Source organism: Beta vulgaris, chromosome 8, assembly GCF_026745355.1.
Source record: "Beta vulgaris subsp. vulgaris cultivar EL10 chromosome 8, EL10.2, whole genome shotgun sequence".
NCBI classification, from domain to species: Eukaryota; Viridiplantae; Streptophyta; class Magnoliopsida; order Caryophyllales; family Amaranthaceae; genus Beta; species Beta vulgaris.
In genome coordinates this window covers 44,634,403-44,647,486 of record NC_079209.1, presented here as the reverse complement: position 1 = coordinate 44,647,486, position 13,084 = coordinate 44,634,403, and the positions used below count along the sequence as shown (strand labels likewise).

Here is a 13,084-nt window from a genome sequence, read left to right as displayed (position 1 = left end):
TCTTTATTCTTTCTAGAAAAATAATCTATGTGCCCAATTCCAAAGTACCCGGTAAGAAGATCCATTCATTCATATTATCATAATAATTGATAATTCATAGTAGTACCAGACTTCTGTTTAAAGCCAACGACTTTAATTAGTTTTATCAACTACACGCAATAAACTATCTTTCCATACTACAATACTTTCATCAGCATCTACTTCTCACCAACAACAACAACAACAGAAAAAAACTCAGAAACGTTTTTGATCCTGAAGTTTTTTTGAGCTTCAATTGAAGGTTCATCAATGGCGTATGTTGATCATGCTTTCTCCATAACTGATGAAGATATTATGATGGACAACTCTTATGCCATCAATAATAAACCCCCAATTCGAGAGATCGCTCTTGCAGTCTCTCTCCTCGTTTTTGGAGTTATCGGTATTGTTCTTGGGATTCTCATGGCTGCTAATCGTGTGGGCGGTGATAGAGCTCATGGTATTCTTTCTATCTTTCTATCATAACCCTAACCCTAACCCTAGTTTTTAGATTTGTCGAATGCCTCTTTCCATGTGGAGTTGTTTCAATTTTAAGGGTTGTTTATTGCTTGTTTGCTTGAATCTAAAATTGGGTTTTTTTCGTTTGTTTCTAGTTTTACAATTGTGTTTTTTTTTTGTTCTTGTTTTGATTGTGTGTGTTGAAACAGTGTTATTTATTGCTTGATTGATTAAATCTTAATTGGGTCTTTTTTTTCTTTCCAGTTTCAGTGTGGGTTTTATGTTTTGATTGTATGTGTTGAACAGGGTTATTTATTGCTTGCTTGATTGAATCTTAAATTGGATATTTTCTATTAGTTTTTTGATTGTGGGTTTTTTTGGTTGTACTTGTATGTGTCGAAACAGGTTATTTATTGCTTGCTTGAATCTTATACGGGGTTATTAATTTAATTTTTTTAATTGTGGGTTTTACATTTTAATTTTATGTGCTGAAACAGGTTATTTATATTTGCTTGTTTGAATATTTAACTTTTTTTTTTAGGTTTTCAGATTTTAATTGTGGTTTTTGTTTTAATTAAATTGTGTCTGTTGGAACAGGGTTATTTTTTGCTATTCTAGGAGGGATCTTGTTCTTACCGGGTTTTTATTATACAAGGATTGCTTACTACGCATACAAGGGCTACAAGGGTTTTTCTTTCTCTAACATCCCTCCTGTGTAGAGGTCAGAAATTAGATTAGTTATACTATATTCTGTGCTTTCTGTATATAGAAATAGATAAGTGTATTAAAGCAAATGAAATGTTGATCTTTTTCTGTAGTTAAGAACTATATTTGTTGTTCTTTTATTTCATGGTGTGTGGAGAGTGATGGCTGTAGTGGTTTTAACTTTAAGTTTTGTTTTGTGCTGTGGTGTTGAATAAATTCACATCATGTGCTTATCGATGTCATGGACTTGCTTGAATTTCACCAAGTGGAAGATGTAATTGTTTGTTGTTAATCCACATATCTAATCAACCCTTTTGTGGTACACATGGAAATTAGAAATATTTGGTGTTGTGCTATATGCTATTTTGATGCTTACTCAATTCAAGCTATGCCTCCTTTAACTTGAAACTGGACCTTTTGACTGCCTTAAAATTTTTCTTATTTTTTTTGGGAGAGGTTTAGAAAGAGGCTGTCAAGCTGTTATGCCTTTCAAGGGTTTTCTTTTTTCACTATTGTTCCTCTATTGTATTCGAGCTGTAAGTTTATTGTTATTTAGATATCCTCAATTTGAGGAAGAGATTGCAGAATGATATCGTGCAAAAAGGAGTGGGCTTTTAGTTTGTAGTCGTGTGAAATTCTAAACAATCTAGCTGATTTAAATGTCACCCTAGTGTTCGTGGCACAGGACATTTTCGTGGCTAACCTTTTCTCGATTAGGAAGACCCTAGGAGGTTCCAGTGATGGTGTCTAGATGCTGCCTAGACCAGCAGCACAAGCACAGAGACACACAGTCACACACACAAATACGAGAGAAACAACAAGCACAACAAACACACTTTATTACTTTTGGGAGGGAGTATAAGGTACAAAGCATGAGCTCTGACCAAATCAGTCTGCCCAATGCCTAAGGCACAGACTTTATTTATAATACGTTGATGCTGGCTACAACTCAGCCATGTAGGTGGTAACTACCCTGACCCACTACCTAGGCAATTGCCCACCAAAGGGCCTTTCCTGTTCAGCAGCTCCTGCCCACGTTTGTAGGGAGGTGGGCGTACGTGGGTGGTAAGATAACCGCTGTACTTGCCTAGGTCTTAGTATTAGCCTATTTGGTGCTCCCATAATATGCACTACCCTTTCCAAATTTCTGTTGGGGATGATCTATAATGATGTAAAGTTTGGCTGGCAGTTAGGATGCCTTTTTTTCCCCCAATCGACTTACATTAGAAGACTAATTGTCTACTAGTTTTGCAAACATCTCTTCATAATATCCATCTTAATCTTTTTATTGAACTTCTTTAGTTCAACTGGGATGCCCTTAATGGTGTAACCTGCTAATTATTCAAAATTTCATCTTCTCCTGACCAGTTTACGCCTTTGCATCTTGCCTACAAATATTGTTTTTTCTTCAGGTAATTAGACACACTGGATTTTGTTATGTTTGTTTTCATTGCGAGGAGGATTGTCACTGAAACTGAATTCTTCTTGTTTCATCTGCAACAACTTTGCTGTGGGAAATCTACCTATTATAAGCTTAAGATGCCACTTATATCTTTACATGTCCTCTCTTTTGCATAACTTAATATTGTCTAGGTATTTGAAGGTATATATCTTCATTGGACAAAATTCATTGTCTATGAAGATCAGATAAATTTGCATCATGTCAGAATCCAATTAAGGGTCTCTTAGAGATACAAATATGACAAGGACAACCTAGTATTGCTGGACAGAATCTTTTAGAAATTAATTAAAAATGAAAATAAAAAGAGAAAAAAATGTAACAGTAAAAGAGAACCAAAGGGGGGGGGGGTATCTATGCTTATTTAGGAACCTTTTCAAGTCTTGTCATCTTCATCTATGATGCCCTTTTTCAGCTCGTAAAATATAATATTTGCTGTGTGAGTATTTTCTTCATAGAATTTGACTGATGGGACTAAGTGCTCTCTTCCTGCTTGATTATCTTTTTACTTATGTGGAAAGAGAACGGGATACACTAACCTCTATGATGAGCACCCGTCTGCATAGAATGGATGGCCCAGTTATGACCTAGTTTCCATTTATGTGCTATCCCACATGCATCGTATTCTGGAGAAGCTAAACTCGTAATCAATTGTTATGTTGTACAAGGAAATCCTTCTCTGTCTCCTGTGTCACACTTTTAAGTTAATTTAATCTCAGGCTTTCATCTTCTGATTTAAAGTCATTAGAAGAAGACAAATCCTCATATGTGATACTGTGTCTGAAGGAATTAGAATCCTATTGCGTTCCATGTCCCCACAGAAATATTCTGTTAATTTGTGCCCATATTTTGATTTCTAAGAATTTCCAGACTTACTTTTTCTTACAGCACACTTCTTGATGCAGTACAAGAACCAAAATGCAGAAAGAAATGCTAAGCTATGTGACCTGCAAATAGGCTAACATCTAGGCAGTCCTTTCTCATTTTTAATTTTAGGTACTTATTCTGGCTTTGCAAGCGGAATTAGGGACTGGTATTAGAAAGAACAATTTTTTCCCCCAGAATGTGAGTTGTCAATGATGTTTTGATGGAATTTACAAATATAGGAATCTTTAAGCAGTTTATGGCCCTATTCGGCGAGCTTGCTGCACTAATACTAAGCTCCTTATTCATGGTAGTATTTGATTTCCTCTCATTTTGATCATTGTTGTTTGTAGCTGTCATATACTCCATCCGTTTCTTTTTAATGTACATACTTTACTTTTTGACTTGTTTCTTTTTAATCTATACACTGTTGCCTTTTCTATTCTTGGTAACATGTCACATCTAATTTTTCTTCTTTTTCTACCCATGTCATCCACTTTTTAATATTCTAACCCACTTTTTACTTTATCTTACACTTTTCACTTTCTCTCTCCATTTTTTCAGTTTCTCTCTCATACTTCTGTACTTTCTCCTTGGTTCTCCCCTAAAGTGAAGTGTGAGTAAACTAAAAAGTAACGTCGTGTCTCGTGTGTTATCATCATTATCTCTCTTTTTTTTTCCATTGTTTTTTAAAAGATATCATATCTGTGAATTCCATAAGGTTTAAGATATTCTTTTTTTTTTGGCAAGGATAAGAGGGCAATAGTGATTTTTTTTTGCTACCATGCTTAGGAGAGTGGTGGGTCAAGAAATGGTTCTCTGCATTAATGTGATCAATTTGGAATATAGACTTTTGGTGTGTACATAATTTCGCTCCTGCCTTTGTTTCTAGTGTTGTGAACTGTTAATCTCACCCGATTTTTGCAACTTATTCTGTCTGGCTGCCTTTGCTCTCAAGTTCCTGCAGTATTTGTTTGTGTGCAAATCACAGGGCTTTGTATACAACTGGGGGTTCAAACTTCTTAGAGAATAATCTACGTGATGCAGCATTAATTACACTTCAGTGTCTTGGAAGTACTACATTTACTCGCTCTTTCCGGATGCTCATGTAGGATATTGTTATCACTTATCACACTTCAGTGTCTTTTATTATTTTTGCTCCTTTTACCTAATGTTAATATAGGATAATTAGGGATTTCATGCTACATTTGAAGACGACGTTTAGGGTTAACTTTAGGTTACTGTTATAGTTGCCGTTTAATTGAATATGTTCTGGTACATAGATCTGGTGTTCAGATGTGAGAGTATTTTCCTCTGATGTGAAACTACTCATAACCAATTTTCTAGTTGGGTTAGTCTTTGAAGTGCTATTCACTCTTTTCTAGAGTGTTCAATGGCGGACTTCTTACCAACCTGTGAAAGGATTGTGAGGAACTAATATTTCAATAGCTAATTCTTTTTTTTTTTTTTGGTTAGAATCAAATCAGACTAGGTTCAAAAGTTATCCTCTCATATAGTCATAGACTGAACCATATAAAAAGTATGTAGACCACGGCAGAGTAAACGGACCGGTTCAGACTTCTGCTGTCAAAATAATTGACGCTTTTCTATTTTTCCATGTATTTTTTGTGGTGTTGGCATCTGCCCTAGAGGTTGAGTTGCACGTTTATGTTATGGATTTCTGGGCGATATTTGCGTAAATAAAGCTGTAGGATATGGGCATCTTCTTAGTTTCTCATCTCCATGTATCATGTAGGCACTTTGAGTCTTTACTTGCCAAATAGTTTCATGTTTCTTGTTCGGGAGGATAGGGGACATTAGTGATTAAGCTCAAGAACAATTTAAAATGTGTGAGGTTACTTTTGGAATTTTTTTTTGACATTAAGAAAACGTGTATTAATTAAACAACAAATTACATCCTATTATTAATACAAACAAACATAAAACAAAGTAATAACTAAGGGAGCTTTATTAAGTTCTTACATATCCTAAAAAACAAAAAACAAATAAAATCGATAGAGAGACGTCGATGAAGGATGGCGTCGCTGGTCAATGATTGTTCTGGTGGAGTCAAAACTTTGATAACTGATGGAAGTGGTAGGAGAAGTGAATGTCGTACACGAACGAACAACGGAAAACCAATGGCAAGATTCGCATCTTGCTGTATGAACAATCCCAATGAATTTCTGACGCTTGGGGTTTTAGGGTCATAATCTGTTGAAGAGTCACATTCCTAAGTAACTCATGACTTTCTCTCGAGCGTATTTCAAGTTTCTTGGTGAATTAGGAGAAACGATGCGTGTTGAATCCACCAGATGAATTGAATTTTTTAAGGCAAGGACCAATAAGATCATTGCCAAGCTAGAAGGAGAGCTCAACAGTTTGAGCTCTCGATCATAACTCTGACTTATGAAACCGGAAAACGCATGTTCGAACCAGGGATACTCGGAAACGGATGTTCGAACCAGGGATATTTTTCATCACCTCGACCATGTTCACACTTGTCATCCTCTTAAGTAACCTGTTCATTCATCATAGATTCTAAAAAAACATATTTTATGACGACAGTATTAATCCACCAATCCTTATGCATTTGGCAACTATGTTTGAGTTGTCATAATCAGCTACGAACACCAACACTTACCACATGGACTAGAAAAAAAACAGCAAAACTATAGTTAACATAGGTCGGGAAGGGAACACCAACCACCAGGGTGTTCGGGAAAGGGAGGCCAAAAACCTAAACTTGACCAACTAAAGGGGAGGGAGGCTCGACACAATAACCTAAATAGGGGAAGGGGGTGGGGAAGATAAACACTCAACCAGGGGAGGGGAGGCCCGAGAACCAGGGGAGCAGGGGGAAGCCCGATGCATAACAACCAGGGAGGGGGAGGGGAAGCCCGATGCACAACCAGGGGAGGGAAGCTCGACCATAAGCTAAAATTAGGGGAGGGGGTTCCCAACAAACAAAAACAAGGGAGGGGAGATGGTACCCGATGCACAACTAGGGAAGGGGAAGAAGCTGGAGAAGACGCGATTAAGCTGACGACGACTCGAACGGAAACGGATGGTGACATGAAGGAAAACGGAGTAATACGAAGTGGATAAGCCGCCGGAAACTATGAAAACTAGGGATAAACACTAAGAGAAACGAAAGAAAAGCTATGAAAAATAAGTGTAACTCGCCGGAGAACCAACCGGAGACCTATGCGGTTCGGAACTCCGATGAGTTCCTAGGGTTAGGGGTTTTGAGTGTAGGCTTTGAAGAGAGAGGGCGGAGCAAACGTTTAGAGAGAGTAAGATCTATATCTAGATTACTTCTAGAGTTGATACTTGGTATTGTATAGCATATCATCTCTTGATTTTGATACATCATCAATAACTTTAAATTGAAGTGAATTTTAAGATTTTATATTGAAACCGATGATGAGGTAGAGATGATTTTTCTTTTGGGTGATATCTACGAAGTGTTGATGTATAACAAGAAGTATTGTTTGAGACTTTCTCATACCGACTTTGTTAGTACAAATGAAATGTACACTTCTTGTAAATTACAAAACCCAACTTGAGCTTTATCTCCTTCTCCCTTGAAACTCGATGGTGACAATAAAACAAAACATATTGACGCTACCAATTGCCAACAGAAGGTCTGAAGTAGTCTGTTATTAAGCGAATGGGTGCTTTCAGTCTTTTGAATAATAAACTGGTCTAGAATCATAATTGTGGATGATAGATCCTGGTGCTTAATAGTTGTAGACTTGTAGTCCTTTGGCTTCCGTGAATTACACAATTGCTTAACATTGTTTTGGCTCCTCGATCCTCATCTTGTTTCGGATCTAACTTCCATATCTTTGGAAACTATATGCAAACCGAAGATAATTTGGACAAGATTAATATACTTGTACACATTACCAAATTCGACTACTAATTTGCTATTTTAGTGTGGCTGGAAAACATAGAGCAGCAGACTTTCGAGGGACTAGGAAGAATCGATTGGCGGCTCCTCCATCTCCCAGTCTCAGAACTTGGGATCTAGTCCTCGTCACAATAATATGCACGAACCATGCAAAACTAAGCACGAACCGTGCAAAATTAAGTACAAAACATGCTTCCCCCCATCAGACTGTGCAAGCAAAAAACTCTGAGAAAGCCCATTCGAATATATCACAGTCCGTAGTAAATAGTGATAGGCTCTTCATTGATAGACAAACAATATTGTGGCCTAATTAGTTACTTAAAGAGAAAAAAGCCGTTAGTTGCGTTAGTGAGCGAGAGTTTTGGACCTATGAGGGTTGGAAATAATCTTGATCAAGGGATAAAAACTACATTGGAAATGGGTTCGGTGTGGTGCGGGAAGTAATCCTAAGAGAAGACTATCCTTCTTAGCTAACAAATTAACCTTAATATGTGAATCTAGTGAGGTATATAGTTGAACATCGTAACATGCTAGGTTGTACGCTATTTGCTTAAACAAATTTTTTATATTAATTGTTTATAATATAATTTACAAACTTGGTGTTCATCCTTGCTTAGTCAATTAAATAAAAAGCAGATTTAGTTCAAAGGCTTGTTTCTTTTGAATTCTACCCTTAGTTGTTCTACTACTTAGTTTTAGGCCCAAGTTAGGTGAAAATAAATATTATTTCCTGTATACGGTGTGTCAACTTTTTTTTTTTTTAATAATGGGGAGGGATGATATTATTGATGAGAGACAATGAATGTGTACAATCAAATCATATACAGACTTGGAAAACAATACAAGTATTACAAATCCTAGATATATTAGATTTACTGAAAAACTGCTCCAGTATCATATAATTTGATGCCGATAACGAACTTTAACAATAAAAAAATTTTATAATTTTTTTTACTGCACAACAGCAATTTTGTGAAATTTTTAAGTTCGAGTTATTAAAAGTATATGTTTTTAATTGTTGTGTTCCATGACATCATTTTCTATTGAGAATTTTAAAAATGATGATTGAGGTAGAATTTCACACTTGGTGAAGGTAATGGCCTTAATTGTTACATTGAGAAGCTCATGAGGTTCTAAATTTTTTTTTTTTCCTGAAGGGAAAAACATGAACTTTATTAATTGAAAGTCATATGACATTTATAATCAAGATAAAAAAAAAAAACTTAACTTAATCAAATAAAGTTATTTTGAATTATACCTATGATGATTATGAACTAGTTTTCACAATACAGTATCACCCCTATTTGTTTGTTGAATCATGCAGCATTCCATGAGAGCATTTATAATTCTAATATAGTTTTGAAAAGATTTATCTTTATTGCAATGTTTAGATAGCGTCCAAGAACCCAATACTTATTGCAAATTGCATAGAAAACTATTAATAAACTGTATATTTAGAAGAAACCAAATAAATTAATTAAACTCTAAATTCTCACAAGGGGAGAGTAATAAATCAAATTTTCTCCCTATTGACTCATTGCCATTCCATCGAGATTCTTGCGTCTTTTCGTATGCTTCAGGGAAACAATCTTTTGTGGTCTAGTTGCAGTGTGTGTGATCATCTGTTGAGAAGCTCTTCAAGTGCAGAAAGACGTCCAATTGGCTTCTTAGCCAAAAGATCAACCAATAAAGATTTATAGCCGAATTGGTGAAGATGTGGTGATCAACAACTTGATAAAATTCTATTTTGTTTTCTCTTGTATCTATGTGCATATTTTATTATTTTAGGAGTTAAATTTTGTACTATAGATAGCCAAGAGGTATTAAGTTGTAAGAGTGTGTTTGTTGAATGAAAAAAGAGAGAGCTGGTTGGTTTTTAAGGTTGTAAATTGTAAACAACACTAGTTCTTGTATTTATCAACTAATTGCTATTAGGAACACACTCTCTTAGTCTTGCGAGAATTAAGAGTTTTTTTCCATCTATCCATCCTTTTCAACAAAATATATCCACAATTTATTTCCTAAGTTAGGTTAAGGTTACTTGTCATAAACGTAAAAACACAAAACCGGCCACACATCGTCAAAAATAGAGTATTTAGTTTGACTAGTTGAGAGTACTAATGTGCACTTTGTTAATAATGTCCACCATATCTTACCTTACTTATTGGATCCATCTAATTATATACGCTATCTCAACGAGCATATGTATCCTCTCTTTTCTATTTAAGGAAACCAAAAAGACTTTCTTTTAACACTGGAGTACATAGCTCCTCTCATTAGTTGTTATTGTCGCCATGGTGAATAGGAGTATGATAGAATATTCTTATGACAATCTGTTTTGCATGGACCCGGTTCACACTAAAAATAGTGTGGACCAGACCCAGGCACGTAACAGGCTAAGAAGTACTCACTTTTAATTACCAAAAATAGATACACTATATCAAAAATAGATACACTATATCAAAAATAGACACACTATATCATAACTACGTACACTATATCATACAGAGGTACACTGTATCATAACTAGGTACACTATATCCTATAGGAACACTATATCATAACTAGGTACACTATATCCTATAGGAAAATATTCACTTAAACGCATTACAGAAACATACACTATATCAAATATAGATATACTATATTATACATAGGTACACTATATCATTTTAACATACACTATATAATTTTAACATACACTATATAATTTTAACATATACTATATCATATATCATTTTAACATACACTATATCATATCAATATACACTATCCTAAACTCACGTGATATGGATCGGGTGCACACTAATTAGTATGCACCGGGTTCATATTAGTTTTTTTATCCTTATGAAATTTAGGGATTACCCTCTTTGTCTAAAGTAGAATTGATATAACAATGCAAACACAATGGAATTCTAGATTCCTAATATATAATTTCAAAATCTTTTTGCCTCATACATATATAGATAGTATTAAAAAGATAACTAGAGGCCGATTTCCTATGGAAAAAAGAGCCTAATCTAATATTTTAAAACAAAAAACTTTTATATTTTTAAAAAATATATAATTAAATATATTGATAATTGAAGTTGTGTTTTAACGGATACTAAATAAATTTGACATATTACAAGTATAACAATTTGAAAATATTAACTTTGCAAATTTGCTTTTACTATAGTGAACAATGAGAAAAATAATAATGATCAAGATGGTGTGTTAGAAAACATTAATATTATGATATCACTATTAAAACAGAATAAAGAAAGTATATACTTGGAAATGAACAAGATTTCTTATTATTTTTAATTTTTTTTAGGGAGAATAAGCAAGTTCATAGAGGTCATGTGACAATGAGTATATGAGAACATCAAGAAGAGAAGCTTGAATGTGGGGTTATTGGACACTAAAACCCCAAATTTTCTTTTCTACTTTGGAAGATAAAAAATCCCTAATCTATACAAATATATTAAAAGGCGTGCGTGAGAATATATATACGTCACGTGGCACCTCCACGCAATGTATACACTTCACGTGGCACCTCTGCTACTCCACTACAATTATCCAATGTGTAAAATAAAATTAGCTTCCAACAAGATTTGAACCCATGACCTCTTGCAATTATATATGACACAATTACCATCTCAATCAACTTTTAATCATGTTTTAAGTGTCTACGTTATTATATTTGTATCTTTAAATGTTAAGTTTTCCTTAATATATTTTAATGAGAATGGGAAAAAATACATATCAAATTTGTAAAACTATACGAATCCGGAGCAACGTCCAGGCCCAAATACTAGTTAATTTTGAAATGTAGTTAATGTGAGATTGAAGAATCTTGGTCTTATATCTCAAAGCATAAAAATAAAATAAAAATGAAGACAAGCATGTGATTCACTCACTGCACTAACGGACTACTCCATTGATTGTTAAAATTAATCGTCGATATTGTATTGGGTAGTACTCCTCAGTCCTCAGTCCTCAGTCCTCAGTAATCAGTATTCACTTCTCTGATGCCGTTGTCTGTGTACACAGGAAGCATCATTTCTTAGTGAGCTATCTACATGAGCTTCTCAATAATATAATGTTGCCAAACCAACTAAATTATATTGTCACACGTCATGGGTTAGATCATTAAATTCCATTTGAGTATTGAATTTTTCGGACAACTCATCAGCTAACTACTCCCTCCGTTTCAAATTATAAGGCATGTAAACCACTTTTACGCATATTAAGAATTTAGTTAGATTTGCATAGGTAATAAGAATTGACATTAAATATTGTGTTGATAATAGAAAATAACCTATAATCTTATCTTGATAGTATAAAATTGCATTTAATTTATTGGTAATGTAAAACGCCTTATATTGTGAAACAAAATTTTTTAGCTTAAATGCCTTATAATTTGAAACAGAGGGAGTATATGTTAGAGTTGATAAAATTAATCAGATTAGACTCGCACAATCTAATGAAATCTAATGTCATGCGTTAGATCATTCAATTCCATTTGAGTTTTGAATTTCTTTGATGTCTCAGCGAATATGTTAGAGCTGATAAAAGTAAACCGATTCAAATCACACAATCTAATATTTAGTGTTTATTATTTCTCTGGTACAACTCGTTTCACTAATTAAAATTACATTGATCTTGTCGAATCTATACTCTTGATGACGATTATCTACATAATTTTACTTTCGGTTTTTTCATCATATACCCCTGACAAATTATTTTTCGCACCATATACCCTTTCAACTTTCCAAATTCACCATATACCCCTCACTTTTCGAGAAATACATCAACTTGCCCTTTTGACTAACGGTGTTGGACTTCCGTTAGTCATTAGGCCCTAATCCTCTCCTAATCCTAATTAACTAACCTAAATCAAATCCTAATCCTAACCCTAATCTAATACCCTAACCCTAACCACCCCCAACCACCCCTACCCCACCCATGCCCTTCCCTCCCCCTCACCACCACCACCCTCGAAGCCTCTCCTATCCATGCCAACCCCCTCCCCTTCCCTTCCCCTGTTAACCCCGCTCCCCCGCTGACACCCCCTTTCCCGGCAGTCTGCGACTAGAGAAAGGCGACTGGAGCGAAGGAGTGCGCGAAGGAAAGGCGCGGCGCATCTGTGGACGGGTTTCAGTGGAGGCTACCGGTAGCGAGGGTGTTGGTGCCACGACTGCTGTGCGAGGGTGCATCACGAGCAAGGGGTTGGGGGTTGCGGGGGTGCTGGGGTCGGGGTGGTGGGGGAGGGGGCTTCCTGCAGGGGAGGGGGGAGGAGGGAGGGGGCTTCGAAGGTGGTGGGGAGGCGGATGCTGGGTTAGAGGGGGCAGTGGGGGAAAAGGGTAAGGGGTGGGGGACGGGTGGTTAGGGACTTAGATTTTGGGATTAGGGTTAGGGTTTGACTTAGATTAGGGGGTTAGGGGGTTAATAACTAACGGACATTGACACCGTTAGTCATTAAGGGTAAGTTGATGTATTTTTCGAAAAGTGAGGGGTATATGGTGAATTTGAAAGGGTACACGGTATATATATATTTTTTGTCAGGGGTATATGGTGAAAAAACCGTTTTACTTTTATAGTAGTGACTCATGTGTGGAGGACAATTTAGTGACGAATTTTACCGTCATACATGATATTATTATTGACGTCAAAACAAC

At 35.6% G+C, this 13,084-nt stretch overlaps 1 protein-coding gene across 1 annotated transcript; it reads left to right on the top strand.

Annotated features, from left to right (window-relative positions):
- The first annotated feature begins 13 nt into the window (after nucleotides 1-13).
- On the top strand, nucleotides 14-1,504 carry LOC104908376 (uncharacterized). Its single transcript, XM_048634836.2, has 2 exons — nucleotides 14-478; nucleotides 1,075-1,504. Exons 1-2 carry the CDS (start codon nucleotides 289-291, stop codon nucleotides 1,194-1,196), a joined length of 312 nt encoding a protein of 103 aa, XP_048490793.1. The 5' UTR covers nucleotides 14-288; the 3' UTR covers nucleotides 1,197-1,504.
- The last annotated feature ends 11,580 nt before the right edge of the window (nucleotides 1,505-13,084 follow it).